We start from the raw sequence: 15,506 nt of genomic DNA on the forward strand, positions 1-15,506 counted from the left end.
TGTGTCCTCTGTGTTTAGACTGTTTTCCTTTAGAATACAGTGCATGCTGAGCACAAACAAGCCAATGGATTAAAGGCTTTTTAAATTTATTCATGAAGATTGCCTTGGATCTCCTTTCTCCTTCATTTTAATATGGCTGTCTGACTGTGAACCAAAGAATGGAACAGCCATTAGTTGTTATTTGTGCTTTGTGTGACTTGTTACATGTAACCCTAACCCTTGTGTACATTGTATGTTTGAGCATGTAGGACATCGAGAACAAAAGGTGTGTGTGTGTGAGAGAGAGAGAGGATTACTTTTTTCACTTTCCTATTCTGTTCAAGATCCTGAAGACTTTATACTCTCTAACTTATTGTCGTACTTTTTTCACTTTCCCATTTATTACCAGGCTATTTTCCAACCCAGCTCCAGCAGACTTCTGGACAGCTGTAACCTTTGATGCCTTTGTGTGTGTGTGTGTGTGTGTGTGTGTGTACACATTTGGGTATGTGCATTTGGATGTGTTTGTTTCTATGCATAGAGAATATGAATAGCATAGGGGATAGGGGCTCTGTTTGTATGTCTGTTTGTGTGTCTCGGGTTTGTGTGTGTGTGTGTGTGTTTGGGGGGGGGGGTTATTGTGTCTCTCGGGAGGTGTGTGTGTTTGTCTTAGGCAGTTGGGGGGGTATTTGCAGGTCTCGTAAGTCTCTGCTGGGGTGGTCTTGTTTGAGAATGAGAGGAAGGAGTGTTCTGTTTGTGTGTGTGTGTGTGTGTGTGTGTGTGTAGGGGACATTGCTATATATTCAGACTTAAGGAACAGACACACTTTCTTCTGCAGTATAGACAGAGTAGAGAGAGAAACACACAGAGATGAGAGAGACAGAAGGGAGCGAGTCACAGAGAAAGTGAGAGGAGAGAAAACAGGACAAGAGGACACAATTTCACTTCTTCCCAGTAATCATTACAGTATCACCAGCATCTTAGAATGGATCTGATGGAGTAGCCTGAGGTAAGTTTCTATTCTGAGAATCATTGCTGTGAATTTCAGATGTTAGATATTTGTTGTTTGTAAGGTCTAAGGCTGTGGTATAGATGAGACAGGATTAGGCCCTCATCTGGAATAGCTAAAATGGAACATTTACATAACAAAACATGCAATTTGGTGCAGGATTTCGTCCAAAGTGCCTTACAATATGAGTTCATACATTTTTAGCATGGGTGGCCCTGTGGGAATAAAACTCCTAACAGTGTTCGTGCCACTCGCTGCTCATACAGGACCACATTTAAGTGACTTTGGAAAGTATTGTGTTTATTTTCTTCTGTACGATAGAGATCATGACATGGATAATCAATGCCTACTTAGGCTCAGGTGTATCAGGTTTCCTCAAAGCCCTGAAATAGTTTCAGAGTTTTTATTGTTTCAGTGGAACTGGAGTGAGATATCAAAATCAACTAATCTTCAAAATATTAGATGACATTTGTGAATTCTGTGAATGTTAAAAATACATTTCTTGGCTCAGATTAATTAACATTTTGGACCAATCTGTGTGTACACTTCGGCCTGTTGTTAAAGGCTGTCACATGTGTATACAAATATGTGTTCCTGCTGCAAAGGTTTAAGAATCTCACGGTGTGTTTCACTGTATATTTCCAGACCATCCAAGTCAACAGACAGAGGGAGGTGTGAAAGAGAACAGAGGACAGTGAGTTGCTTTGTTACTCCTCTCCACAACTTGTCCACAACTGGAACTAGGACCCAGTCTTATATCTAAAACAACTGTAAGGTTGTGGGAGTTTGGATTTTTTTTTAAGCCTACTGTAATTCATTTTTCACTTACTTTTTTGCCATGCAGCATTAACCAAAATTCTGGTTATTGGCTGGGGAATTATTGGAGCCTCCAGTGATTTTGATGGCAAAACCTTTTCGATAGAAGGCAGGCAGACCAACAGACAGATGTCAGACCTAAACTTCCTCACCTCCCCCTCTCCTTCCCCCGATCCCCTCTTCCACTGTGACTACAGCGACTGGTCTCCCTCCTTCTCCATCATCCCGTCCGTCTACCTGCTGGCCTTCCTGGTTGGTTGCCTGGGCAACGGCTTGGTGCTCTGGGCCTACCTGGACCGAGCCGAGGGGAGGAAAACCAGGACTGGAGACAGAACCAGAAATGGAGGTAGAACCAGAATAGGAACACTCTGCTGCAGCAAAATCTTCAGAACCGGTCAGCAGAACATCAGTGCTGGTAGCGTTCTCCATGGGACTTTCCTTGAAAAGAACAAGGCACCCTGCAGACCCTCCTCTCACTCCTCCACCTCCTCCTCTCCTCCCTCTATCCCTCGTGCCTCCCGCTCGCTGACCGACTCTCTCATAGCTAGCTTAGCTTTAGCCGATCTGTGCTTCCTTGTAACTCTCCCTCTGTGGGCGGTCTACACAGCGCTGGGCTACCACTGGCCGTTCGGGCAACCGCTCTGTCAGATCAGCAGCTTCCTCACTGCGCTCAACATGTACGCCAGCGTGTTCAGCCTGAGCATGCTCAGTGTGGAGCGATACTGGGTTCTGATTGGACGCCGGCACTCCAGCCACCACGCCCAACAGGGCTTCCCCAGCAGGGCGCTGTTGATCGTGGGAGGAGTGTGGGTGTTGGCGGGCGTTCTGGCACTTCCTGGTTTGCTGCTGCGCTCTGTCAGAGAGGTGGAGCTCGACTCGGGGCCTGAGGACGACTGGCAGCCGGAGCCGACTCAGCCGGCCGAGTCCAGAGTCGTCTTCCTCTCCTGCCAGATGGATTACTCCATGCTGATTGGAGCAGAGGTAGAGGAGGCAGAGCGAGAGCGGGCGGAGCTGTGGTGGGCGGCGGCCTTGAGTCTGAAGTCAACGCTGATTGGCTTCCTGCTTCCTCTCGTCATTCTGCTGGTCTGCTACTGCTCGCTGGCCCACCTGCTCAGCAGACATTTTGGACGTGGCCCTCGCCCCGACCGCAGGCGCCAGCGAAGACTTCTCAGGGTCATTGTTACTTTAGTGATGGCGTTCTTCCTGTGTTGGCTGCCTCTGCATGTTAATAAGACTGTGTCCATGTTGTTGGAGTTCGGCCTGGTTCCATACTCCTGTTCCTTAGATCAGGCTTTACTTGCCGCTCAGCCATACGTCACCTGTTTGGCTTACCTCAACTCCTGCCTTAACCCGCTCCTATACGCTGCCTGCGACTCCTCCTTTCGGAAGAGATGTAGAGGAGCTCTACTCGTGCTGTGCAGGAGGAGTAGGAGAGGAGGAGAGGGAGTGGAGGGAGAGAAGGAGGGAGGAGAGGAGATTAAGCAGGAAAGGAGCTTTCCCTCAAGAACGCAGGAGGAAACAGCAGATAGGACAGAGGAGGAGAGGATGGAGGAGGTGGGTGGATGATGGCCTAGGGGTTAGAGAGACCATCCTGTAACCAGACTGTCACAGGCTTGATCCCCTTCAACTGCCACATGTCCTGTGGAAGTGTCCAAAACATGAACCATGGAATAAGACTTGATAAGAGCTTTAGCTAAGTGCTTAAAATGTGATGTAAAAATTAACCTGACAATCTAATTGCAGCTTGAGGAGCCAGGACATCAAACAATAATCAAATGTAACTACAACGTACATTTAATTTGCTGATGATAAAGCATTCATCCCTAATTATTTCATTAGGTCATAAGTTATGTGATACGTTTTTCAGTATTTGCAATATTTGAGGATGATCAACCTCTTCAATAGATTGAATTCTAAGTGAATCAAAACTACTAAGGATCATTCACCCTTTATCTCAGACTGTGAGAAAGTCTGGGTCTGGTAAGGCTACTGTTTTCAAAGTAAATATTCCTTACACACAAAAAACACAACAAAAACAGTCCCCTGCTGCAAACCATAGAGCCGTAGTCCCACAGGAATGATGCCACCACTTCCTCAGAGACGGTTGAACCCAGGAATGGTCCCTGGCAGACAAAATGTTTTCTCATAATTTGATCTGGTTCTATATTTTTGTATTCTCAGGATACTCTATGTTGTATATTGATTTGTGTTGCACTGTTTTGTTTTGGGGTTTTTTCTTATGTTTTATTAAATTTGAGAACCCTGTAAACTCTCATCTCTGTCTGCCTGTATTTATTTTTTTATTTTTTTTTATTAAATAGATATTACAGCATAGGCCTACTTGTTTTTGTAATAACAGAGCAATAGTCAAATCCCTCTTTATCTTATCAAGATTCTGGTTTGACTTAAGTAAAAAACAAAAAATCGAGTAGCATTTAATTTTATTAAGCAACTGATTTAAATGTACTTGTTTGTGAAGATGCCATTACAAATTTAACATGTGCTTTGTGCTTTGGTCTGGTTGGTTTTAATGTGACACTCCATACAGTTTCCATTGTCCAATAATCTCTATCCAAATCAAAGCAAAAGCTAAAGTACATTTCTTGCAATGTTTGTAAGTCTTCTTTTTTGAGCTATATGCAGTTGTATGGGTTTGTGTGCCAATATTCCTTATAACCTTTTTTCCCCAATGTTTTTATGTCAGCTTGGTAGGGTATTAGTTAACAGTTTCTTCATGAATATGATCTATCATTTAACTATAGTGCTTTTATGACACTATTCTGAGAACCAATTGGGTTTATCACGAGGACTTCGACCAAGGACGTTTTATATTATTGACTTGGACAAAGTCTAAAGATGATTTCTGTCCGGAAGACTGGAGCTACGAGGGTAGTGCGAGGGTACAATCATGGATGCTCAAAGAGCGTTACAGCCCTCAAATCTGTCTTACAGGTAAAAAGCGGAACTCCTCCCCAGACACTCAGAAAGGCAAGGGCCCCTGAATGTATCTTTAGTTAACACTTGGCTGCTGAAGAAATGCATAATTTGTATAATTGCAATTAGTTTGACATTAACTTGGTAAATAAGTAAATGCGTTATATTAATAGCTACCATACCAAAAGCTAAGGCTGAAAATGTGTGCTGAGAGGCTGGTCGCTCAGTGCATCCTTAGAGACAGATAAAACAAATGTGCGTTAGTGTAGATTTGGTTAACCTGTCTGGAAGTCAGCCATGTTATGAGATTATTTGCTCAACTGTTAGCGTTAGCAGCCTCTCGAGGCAAGGATATTATTTTGGTAGGCTGCTATAGGCCATAGACTATAACAATCTTATTTTTGTTGGGCCACTGCCTTTATATTGTCTGGGAGGAGGTTTGCAAATAACAGCTGAGTGTTAGCTAAGGACACACTGGGGATCATCCTGGTATCTGACTGTATCTGACATGATGCAGGAGGGCAGAGATGATGTCAGTGGGCGAGGCTGACATCATGCCCCACCAACTCATGCCTGTGATTGGTTAAAATGAGTTCTTCCACTTCGAAGGTTAACAAATTTAACCTCATCTCTAACCCCTCCCACATCCAGCCCGCCCCTCCTGCATCCATCCCGCAGTCAGATATCTTTCTGTGTTTTGGAGGAGGAATTAGCAGGTTAGCAATGGCGCCAGGCCTTGCGTCTGTAAGACCGCCTCGAGGGCTTAAAAAACCCTTGAGCGGGTACAGTGACGTAACACAACATGTCTACTATGTCTGCCGTGCTCAGCCATGTTATCTTTTTGAATTAGTTGTTTTCCCGTTTCGGATAGTTTTGCTGTAGCTTCCAAAACTGGGTAACATTTGGAGCGTTTGGCTTCCGTTCAGTTGTATCTTCTTTATAATAAAAACCATGCAGAACACAGGTGTCTCGTAGGTATCGGGTGTAACGCTGCTGCTGCCTGAAGATTGTCTATAGGAGCATCTGTGCACGTTTTAAGTAGGCAAAGCAACATTCCTCATGTTTTATGCCTGACTTACTTTGTTAAATTCACGCACTTATTGCCTACACAGAAGCGTTTCACTACAGCAAGTGCGTTAACAGACCGTTTTGTCGTCTAGATCCAGTGAGTGCTATCTAACTGTATTGGGAGATAACCATGGGGACAGCATTGATATATGATGAGCAGATGACCAAGTACAAACTTCTCTGGGTTGAGTAAGTAGATGACATGCAGGTCCCCTATTTTGATACCTAAGAAGCCTGGATGCAGGTGTAATGCCAGATTTTGTCTGGCTTGGTTAAAGTATTTTGAACCTGCTTCTTACTGCAGCCCAGCATGTAAGATCGAGGTCCCCGAGCGTCTGATAGTGAGTCACGAAGCCTTGGTCAGGAATGGACTGGCGGATCGCTGTGTCTCCATACCTGTCCGCGAGGCGACTGATGCAGAGATTCTGCTGGTCCACAGGTCAGTCTGCAGTCTAGGATAGTCTCTCTCTCTCTCTCTCTCTCTCTCTCTCTCTCTCTCTCTCTCTCTCTCTCTCTCTCTCACACACACACACTCAAAAATGGCCTTGTCAGTCTGCAGTCTAGGATAGTCTCTCTCTCTCTCTCTCTCTCTCTCACTCTCTCTCACTCACACACACACACACACACACACACACACACACACACTCAAAAATGGCCTTGTCAGTCTGCAGTCTAGGATAGTCTCTCTCTCTCTCTCTCTCTCTCTCTCTCTCTCTCTCTCTCTCTCTCTCTCTCTCTCTCTCTCTCTCTCACACACACACACCGCACAAACACACTCAAAGATGGCCTTTTCTGATGTAAACACTGAACCTGTACCGGTTCAGTTATTGTTACACACTCAGTGACAGATAAATGTCTAAAATGTGAAATGTAGACTGCACTAGGGCTGGGCGATAATTCAATATTATCGTTTATCGTCTTTCAGTGGAATCATATCGTGATGATATGGTGATTTTGGGATATCTTGACACACAATTCTGCTGTCCAAATTAATGATAACAAGCAAATTTATTTAAAAACAAAATGAGGTATGAAACATTTTAGTTTTGTTTGACAACACACACACAACATTACCATTAATTTCAATGGGATGAGCATTTGATTAATTATTAACATGTGATTTTGCATACGTGAGCCATATCGTGATATATGCCTATATCGATATTGAAAATATCACTTCTATCATGATATTGATTTTAAGATTTTAACCACATGGCCCAGCCCTAGACCGCACACTGAGCTACATGTCCCTTGCCTCCCCCAACAGTGAGGAGTACCTGGAGGCAGTGAAGAGGACACCTTACATGAGTCTGGAGGACCTGATGGAATTCACTCTGCAGTATGGTGACGTCTATTTCCACCCAGTCAGTGCTGCGCTGATATACTATTTTCATTTGTTCAGTTCATTTGTTAAATCGCTAGATTGAGTGACTCACAGGCTGTTGTGGTTTCCCAGCACTCATTCAGTCATTAACGGCGGCAGTGTGGTGGGGTAGCCTAGTGGTTAAATAAACCGTCCTGTAACCGACTCACAGGGACTCACAGCAACAGCTGTGAGTCCTGTCGAAGTATCCTAGGCACTAAGGCTGGGTATTGACAATTTAAAAATAGAGCTGAAAATACAACTTGCTGTGTACCACCTGGGTAGTCTAATATGTACATCACATTATATTGATAACTCAGTGGACAAATTGAGTCAAAACTATTTAATTCAAAGGGGTTTGAGGGAAATTTAAGGACATTTTAAATCCATTTAAAACATGAATAATTTTTTTTAATGTATTGATACGAGGGGCTGGAAAATCGATACAGTATCATGGAAAAAAATATTGCAGTACTCAGCTGTATCGATTTTTTTGCACAGCCCTACTAGGCACTGAACCCCCTACATGATAACTCATAAATCGCTCTGGATAAGAGTATCAGCTGAATGAGTTAATGTTAAAATCTACCCTGAGATCCTCTTACACTGTTAGACATCCTCAGTCTGTGATGTTCAGTGCATTCCAGGATTTTTTTTGTGATTGAAGAATTGCAGTTTACTGTTTTGTTGTGCCCACTTTCCCTCAGCATGTCTTGTCTTCTTCTACCTCAGTCAGTAATTTCCTGCATTTCCCAGAATGCCTTTCAACAATCCCCAGAGAGCGGGGTTCTCTGTGCTGTCTATGTGTAGGTGGAGAGGTGATAGTATAGATAAACAACAAAATGGACACATAAATGCAAGTTACATCACCAATAGCTGTTCTTTTAACAGTGTTACAGTATTTTACGGTGGATTTTTCCTTTGAATGCAAATTCAGCAGTATCATCCCCTCACTGCTGTAAAATTGCCCCAACTTATATTTAAAAAAAAAAAATGAATACAATAAAAAGTTATTTTCTTTCTTTGTTGCTCGCTCTGCCCCATACATATATAGGGCAATTACACAATTAATGATTTTACTGTAAAGTATCTAAATAGCTACTGGTACTACTGCTTAGAATATGCCCAGATACAAAACCAGGTCCCATAGCCGGTGTTCCCCCTGCGCTCCACTGCTACTAACACATCCTCGGACTGTGATGATGCAGTAGGTCAGCTTCACTGCCAGCTAATCGTCCCTCTTTCTTACTTTCTGTCCTAGAACATCTATCACTGTGCCAAGCTGGCCATAGGAGCCACACTGCAACTGGTGGACAATGTTATGACTGGGAGGGTGCGGAATGGCATGGCTCTGGTCAGGTGAGGCCAACACCTGACAATAACACAACAACAATATCCCATGATGATTGAGCGTTTATCTTTACTGAGTGAGTCTACATTAGAGCATGTTGCTCTGTTCAGTGATTGGTTAACAACCTCTGACATCTCTTCCCTCTTCTCTGTCCTTGTTGATAGGCCGCCAGGACACCACAGCCAGCGCAGTGCTGCCAATGGTTTCTGTGTGTTCAACAATGTGGCCATAGCAGCTCAATATGCCAAGCAAAAATATGGCACTAAAAGGTAATATGAAAAGCTAACTCCAATTTTCTGTTCCAACCATTAAGAAGTAAAAAAAACCCTCCAAATGCTGCCTACACTTGCTTATTAAATAAATGTATTATCTGGCAATGGACATTCGTCAGGACCTTTTTTACAACAATGTAAAAAAAATCATTGTCTAAGAAGTGTTATATCGGTTTCACCTCTATATATTTGCATGTCTGTTTTTCTTAGGGTGCTGATAGTTGACTGGGATGTGCATCATGGCCAAGGGGTGCAGTACTGCTTTGAGGATGATCCAAGGTGAGAGTCTCTAATTCTAATGCATGGAGTCGGGTATGGTGGTCGCTTTCTTGGCCTACTCGCATCTCACATTCCGTTTACTACATTTCCCAGTGTGCTCTACTTCTCATGGCACCGTTACGAGCATCAGAACTTCTGGCCTATGCTTAAGGAATCGGACTATGACAGTGTTGGCAAGGACAAAGGGACTGGATTCAATATTAATGTGCCATGGAACAAGGTAAATAACATCCATCAAAACACATCTGCAGCATCATTATAATTGATTTTTTATCCCAGTTCTTGGGTCCTTGTTTTTTAAAAGTTGTTGCTGGACTGTATCCTAAATTCCATTGTTCTATCATTTCAAAGAATATGATAAAAAAAAAACTGAACTGAAAACTGAAAATGAAATATATATAACATGAATTCCTTTGGTAATGATATAAATCCACTTTTGTTTTTAATATACAACAAAAAATCTGAGAACGTGACCTTGGTATTATAAGGTTCTATCTGACCTTTTTGTCAAAACTGAGTTAGTCGCATGAATCTATTCTATGAGTGCTTGTTGACATATGTGTGGTGTTATTTTTTTTTTTAAATAATGATTTTTGAGTCTAATTTCTAAAACAAAAAGACCCATCTCCATTCAACTCAATGGATGCTGGAAATTTGAAGCTCAATATCTCAGAACTATCCTGAAGGTAGAACCTTATAATTCTAAGCTCACGTTTTGGCACCAAGATCATTTGTTCATAAATTTCAACTTTGCCTTGGATGGTTGTGAGTTGTGTGCATGAAGCTTTGTGTGTGGGAACCTTTCATTAATGAGGCCCCATATCCTTGTGTAGGTGGGAATGGAGAACAGCGACTATCTAGCAGTCTTCTTTCATGTCCTACTGCCTGCTGCATACGAGGTGAGCCAGGAAACTCGCTTTCTGAAAATAAATCTAATAGTTACTGTATATGTTGGAGATTATTTAACTGAGCACATGATTCTTACAGTTTGGCCCAGACTTGGTCCTGGTGTGTGCAGGCTTTGACTCAGCCATTGGTGACCCAGAGGTGAGATACTGAATATAAACAGAACTGTATGATGAAGCTTGTGATATAATTGCAATACTGCCACAAATGTAAGTCGTTTTTAAATATGCTGAATGTATGTAGCATCTATGTAAACCCAAATATTCATAGCAGAGGTGGGGACACGAGTCAGGTGACTTGGACTCGAGTCAGATTCAAGTCACAGTTTTAATTGCTTGAGACTTGACTTGGGTTCTGGTGATTTGGGACTTGACTATGACTTGTACTTTGATGACTTGAAAAGGTTTTGAAAGTGTTGGCAAAAGATCTTGTGTTAGTGTGAATGACATAGATTGAAAGTTAATGTTATGTTAATTTGTTCCACCAGACAACTGACTTTAAATTCGGTTTTCTGATTTTATATGGAATGATTGAATTTCTTGAAGTTGAAACCGATTATAGAAATCAAACTCATGATGCTCTTACCAAGTTTTTATCCTACTAAAACCATATTGCATTGAAAGTCCGAAATATTTAGTTTTCTTTAAGATATTAAATGGATACTGGACGCTTGATTTGTTCTTTGACTTGGTGTTCTACAGTTAGACTTGAGACTTGGCATTATGGACTTGACTGGAGAGTTACATCTCAAGACTTGAGACTGACTTTGGACTCGAGCAAAGTTTATTTGGTCACACCTCTGGTTCATAGTATGGCTTGCACCTAACCTTTGCAGTGTATGTGAGGTCATTTTGTCCTTGCACCATGCATACCAGTGTGTCATATAGAACTCTGCAAATTGTCAATATGTCTCTGCAGCAATGTCACTAGGACAAATTCTGTTCCGATTATTTTACTGGATGGTTAAAGTGACTCTGATTGTCTTTGTTGTCAGGGTAAAATGTGTGCCACCCCAGACATCTTTGCCCACCTCACTCACCTCCTGATGAACCTGGCAGGAGGCAAACTGTGTGCTGTCCTGGAGGTCAGTGTCATTTGCCACCCTTCTGGAAATAGACTTTAATCCACATGAGCATAAGAACAAATAGCTTACACTTGCTTGTTTTCCAGGGAGGGTACAACTTGACGTCCCTCGCCCAGTCTGTGTGTCAGACAGTCCAAACCTTGCTTGGAGATCCCGTCCCTCGACCTACAGAACTGGGCGGTCCCTGTGAAAGGTCTGCCCGACTGTCAATCAAATGTATATGCGTTTATAACAAGTGGGAACCTCAACTTATTTAGCAGTGAATCTCTTTTTCATTTTCCTTGCATACTTCAGTGCGCTGGAGTCCATCCACTGTGTCCGATCAGCTCACAAGCAGTATTGGTCCTGTCTCAAGCATGCAGGTATAAATCCCCAAACCTATTATTGACCTATTCCCTCTCATTCAATTCACCATTAATAACAGATTCCACATTAATGTCATCATTCATATCATGCCATGTCATATAGATAATCTCAATCAAACAAACTGATAGGTCAACTCTTGTAGTAACCAGAGCCTGCTAGTAATATTTATTTTCTTTCTCCTGTTTATTGATGTAAGATCCCCTCACTTTCATATTCATTGTCCTTAAAATGTTTAATTCCTTCCCTCCTTCAGCTGATCGCCCCACCTCTGATCTCAGCACCAAGCTCTTTAAAGTGGCTGAGCAGAAAAGTGGAGAAGAGCGTAATGGAGTTGAACACAAGGAGAAGGAAAACGAGGAGATGAACACAGAGGCAGCGGTGTGGCCGGAGCCTCCAAAACGTCTTGCTCCTCCTGTCCACACTGCTTCGGCCCTGCCTGATGGTGTGGCTTGCCCAGACGGGTGTAAATGCTTCAGCTCATCAGAGGATCCCAATCCATTCGTACTCAGTGAACTCAGGTATAGTGCTGTGGTTTATGGAGTTTTTTTTGGATTAACATTAAATATTAAAATTTATTTCTGACTATTTATTGACACGGGAAGAGTTAATTATGAGGATTGAAAAAAACGAATTCACCTAACTCACAAGAACTAGATGTTGACAAATTATCTATCTATCTGTCTGTCGAGTGATTTCATCTGTTTCATCAAGGATAACATTGTTTTTTCACAATAAGGGAGAACTTCTTCAAAGAGTCGGAGGACAAGGATGCTCTCACAACCCTTTGCAATCTCATTGCCCTCTTACAGAGAATGGAGAAAAATGAGGTACAGGATGTTGCTGGTTTGTTGATATTGTTGTCGTCTGGAGTGCTGTGATGTGATAGTGATCTTATACTGGAATACTGTAATTGCTGTGCTGCAAACTAATCTCATATCAAATCACTGCCTGTCAGATCCGCAATGGCTTGGTACTGGTCCGTGATGTCTCCATGGCAATGATGTGTGCCGTTCAGCATGCTGCGACTTCACTCACCAACCGGTATAACAGTACAGCATGACTGTTTGGATTTCATGACACCTAAAAAAAAAAAGCTCATGCCTACTTTATGTATTTATACTACTAGTGTCCTTAAAGGAAAAAATCCACCCTGAAACACTAACACTGTTACAAAACAGCTATTGGTCAGGACTTGGTATCAGCCCCTCAGAATCAAAGAGCAAGGGCTTCTTTCTAGAGCCACCATTTTGCACGGACGTTCAATAATCATGCAGGGAAAAATCCATTATAGAAAAGCAGTAGCCTCAATAGTCCATAATGCAATGCAGCCACATCTGTTGTTGGTTGCATGTGAAATACAACACCCTCGTTGACAGCTTTCTTTTTTGTAATTTGAACAACCAGGCATTGTTCTCTTGCTCAGTTTTTCTCTGGAAAAAGGTATGACACTATCACTCTCTCCACCTGGATGTATTCGTCACAGAGAACAGAAAGTCAAAGTCATTCTGGGAAACGAAGGAAATCACAAATTGATGCTATCTAACTGTGTAAGAGTACCCCAGGGGGGACGTTTCCTTTAAGTGAAACAAGCAAAAAGAGAATATCCCAATGGGGGATAAAAAAAAGTGTTACACTATTACTAAGAATGTGCTCTCATTTGGCATCACTTCCTCTTCACACAGGGTTTTGCTGGTGTGTGTTGGAGACGGGGCGGCCCCCGCTCACGTCACAGAGGATGGGTGAGTAACTCACTAACTGACTTTGTGATGAAACTCATCCCCCTTCAGCCAGTGAAAATAACAATTCCACATTCCAGAACAAATGGCAGCATGAAATGGTAACAAAAATCTTTCCATCGTTTATTTAGGAAAACGCTCCTGGTGCAGATCAGCAGTAAGGAGCCAGAGGGACAGAAATCCAAATATTACGTTCCTGTGTGTCTGAGGAAGGTACTGGGAATTTTAGCTGTACAAATCAAGCTCGGTACTATTCATCACTGTATATTTTGTGCGTGTGTTTAATTGCAGGGAATGTGTGTGTGTGTGTGTGTGTGTGTGTGTGTGTGTGTGTGTGTGTGTGTGTGTGTGTGTGTGTGTGAAATAATCAATGACAATACAATGGAATCTAGGATAAATGCTTCCCAAGAACAGGGACGTGGGGTGTGTGTGTGCAGTATGTGTGTGTACATGTACATATTTTTTGATGGTGTGGGTGTGTGTTCCTCTGCAGGGCTGCAGTGACGTGGCAGGGTTCACACAGGCGGTGCTGGGCCTCCTCCTGCCACTGGGATATGAGTACGACCCTAATCTGGTTCTGTTGGTCCGGATGCCAGACAGCGGGGTGTGTGAGAGTGTGTGGCAACAACTAACCGGCCTGCTGCAGGGCCTTGCACAGGGGCGCACACTGGTGCTCATGCAGGTGAGAGGGCCGGGACACCATAATAATAATACCCTCTGTTAATTTGATAGTGTGAGAGCAGAGCTGTTTTAGTCTAATTTAGTTTTAGGGCGGCTGGGTGGCCTAGAGGTTAGAGAGAAGGTCCTTAAACAGAAGGATTCTCGTTCAAACGGTCAAGTTGGCAGGCACCTGTGCTACTGAAGTGTCCTTGAGCAAGACTCTGAAGACCTACCAGCTCCCTACATTTTTCTATGGCGATCAATTAAGTTTTACATTATTAATTATTATTATTAATGTGGTAAAAGGCCGGTGACGTTGCAGGATGTTGCTGAAAAACACTCTCTTCACACAATCAGGTGCTGCACAGCCATCCAAAAAGCACCTTGTAGACAGCCTAGTCTAGGGCTTACATCCAATGAAATTCAGCTTTTACACACAGGAAACTGGTGTCTTCTGTTTTTGCAATAATAATAATAATAATAGCAGCCACTTCACACCCGAGCTAACCTCAACATACTTACCCAGCCTCATTTCACATTGTTCTGAGATGGATGGGTAACCAGTATAGCTTGGCTTACTTCAAATCATCATCAGTAACTGTTTTTGTAACAGTTTTTTAAAGTGTTTTGGGGTGGATTTTTCCTTTAACTGCGTAGGATTGGCTTTAAAGGTACAGAAGGACTGTATTGTGTTCTGTTTTTTGTTCAGCAAGATGAGAAGGCATCAGTCGGCCCCACAGCCTCTTCTCTCCTGGGGACCCCTGCCCCCTCCCTGGGGCCCCTAGGAGCCCCTCTACCAGAGGATGTGGAGTCCCTGGAGAGACTGAGACACAGGCTGCAGGCTGACTGGAAGCTACTGCAGACTACAGGTGAATGCACGATAACAAAATGAGCATCATATATAACAGCATTGCATAAATTCCAATTATGTCATATAGCAACACCGAAGCTGTAAAAATCACCTCAAATAATTGAAGAAACTGGACTATATGGAATGATGGTTGAATTTGTGTTTTGTCTCCTGAAAGCAGCACCAGGCAGCGGAGGGAGTGACCAGAGGGATTGAAGCTCTTCCTAACTCTGCTTTTAAAAGCAGTTGGAGAACATTTTTCATCTATTTTGATAACATTTTCTACCAGTTTTTATTATGCAAAGTGAGTCACATTGACATGTTGTGTAATAATATGTCTCAACTAACATGATCATAATCTGAACATCTGACTCAGATGACTAATGATGTACAGCTACTGTTGAGAAAGACATTGCTGTTGGCCTTACAACTCAACTGATCTTTAATAAACTGGTAACACTATCACTTTTGAATTAATCATTGTATAGTATATTATATCATTTAAGCATTAATTAATTGTAGGTTAATAAATCAATTATTTAAATATTGTATGAAAACTGTTACTAATGACAATGATTTCTGGTTGCCCCAGTTAATATTTTGTTAGTCATTTATTATCCAGGTGTAACACTTTTCGATACTTAATTATTCGTAAATGATTAACAAATGATTTGTAAGCTTTGAGTGGACGCTGTTATAAAGTTGCCACTGATGTTTACAGCTCACTGAATGGTTACTGAGTGGTTTATAAATTAACAATATGATGTACACCAAGCTAGTGGTTTCCAAAGTGGGGTTCAGGGGCACCCAGGGGTGCTTGAGGGGCTTCAGGG

The 15,506-nt window shown here is 42.4% G+C and overlaps 2 protein-coding genes across 3 annotated transcripts; both read left to right on the forward strand.

Annotated features, from left to right (window-relative positions):
* The first annotated feature begins 1,933 nt into the window (after nt 1–1,933).
* aplnr2 (apelin receptor 2) lies at nt 1,934–3,370 on the forward strand. Its single transcript, XM_071534709.1, has one exon. It carries the CDS (start codon nt 1,934–1,936, stop codon nt 3,368–3,370), a length of 1,437 nt encoding a protein of 478 aa, XP_071390810.1.
* Nucleotides 3,371–5,569: 2,199 nt separating this feature from the next.
* hdac10 (histone deacetylase 10) lies at nt 5,570–15,123 on the forward strand. Of its 2 annotated transcripts, XM_071534713.1 has the most exons (21): nt 5,570–5,776; nt 5,899–5,995; nt 6,111–6,245; nt 7,074–7,170; nt 8,431–8,528; nt 8,685–8,789; nt 9,003–9,071; nt 9,165–9,291; nt 9,905–9,970; nt 10,059–10,118; nt 10,972–11,061; nt 11,148–11,254; nt 11,356–11,423; nt 11,681–11,945; nt 12,164–12,254; nt 12,383–12,468; nt 13,110–13,166; nt 13,295–13,376; nt 13,657–13,845; nt 14,533–14,692; nt 14,852–15,123. In XM_071534713.1, the coding sequence occupies exons 2-21, from the start codon at nt 5,937–5,939 to the stop codon at nt 14,887–14,889; spliced, it is 2,049 nt and encodes a 682-aa protein (XP_071390814.1). In that variant the 5' UTR covers nt 5,570–5,776; nt 5,899–5,936; the 3' UTR covers nt 14,890–15,123. The 2 variants fall into 2 exon arrangements, with proteins under 2 accessions (XP_071390814.1, XP_071390815.1); XM_071534714.1 differs by having other exon boundaries at nt 5,570–5,995; nt 14,855–15,123.
* Nucleotides 15,124–15,506: the final 383 nt, after the last annotated feature.

This window comes from Centroberyx affinis, unplaced genomic scaffold (assembly GCF_046629955.1).
Source record: "Centroberyx affinis isolate AG114_WGS23_722 - 3 ecotype Tasmania unplaced genomic scaffold, CSIRO-AGI_Caff_v1 ptg002607l_1, whole genome shotgun sequence".
In the NCBI taxonomy this organism is placed as follows: domain Eukaryota; kingdom Metazoa; phylum Chordata; class Actinopteri; order Beryciformes; family Berycidae; genus Centroberyx; species Centroberyx affinis.

What these genes read in the sequence shown, in the direction of transcription:
- aplnr2 (XM_071534709.1), top strand. Translation starts at nt 1,934, where the DNA reads ATGTCAGACCTAAACTTCCTCACCTCCCCCTCTCCTTCCCCCGATCCC.
- hdac10 (XM_071534713.1), top strand. Translation starts at nt 5,937, where the DNA reads ATGGGGACAGCATTGATATATGATGAGCAGATGACCAAGTACAAACTT. An exon ending in CAAAAATATGGCACTAAAAG is followed by an intron (nt 8,790 to 9,002) that starts GTAATATGAAAA and finishes TGTTTTTCTTAG; the next exon opens with GGTGCTGATAGTTGACTGGG. An exon ending in AGAGAATGGAGAAAAATGAG is followed by an intron (nt 12,255 to 12,382) that starts GTACAGGATGTT and finishes ACTGCCTGTCAG; the next exon opens with ATCCGCAATGGCTTGGTACT.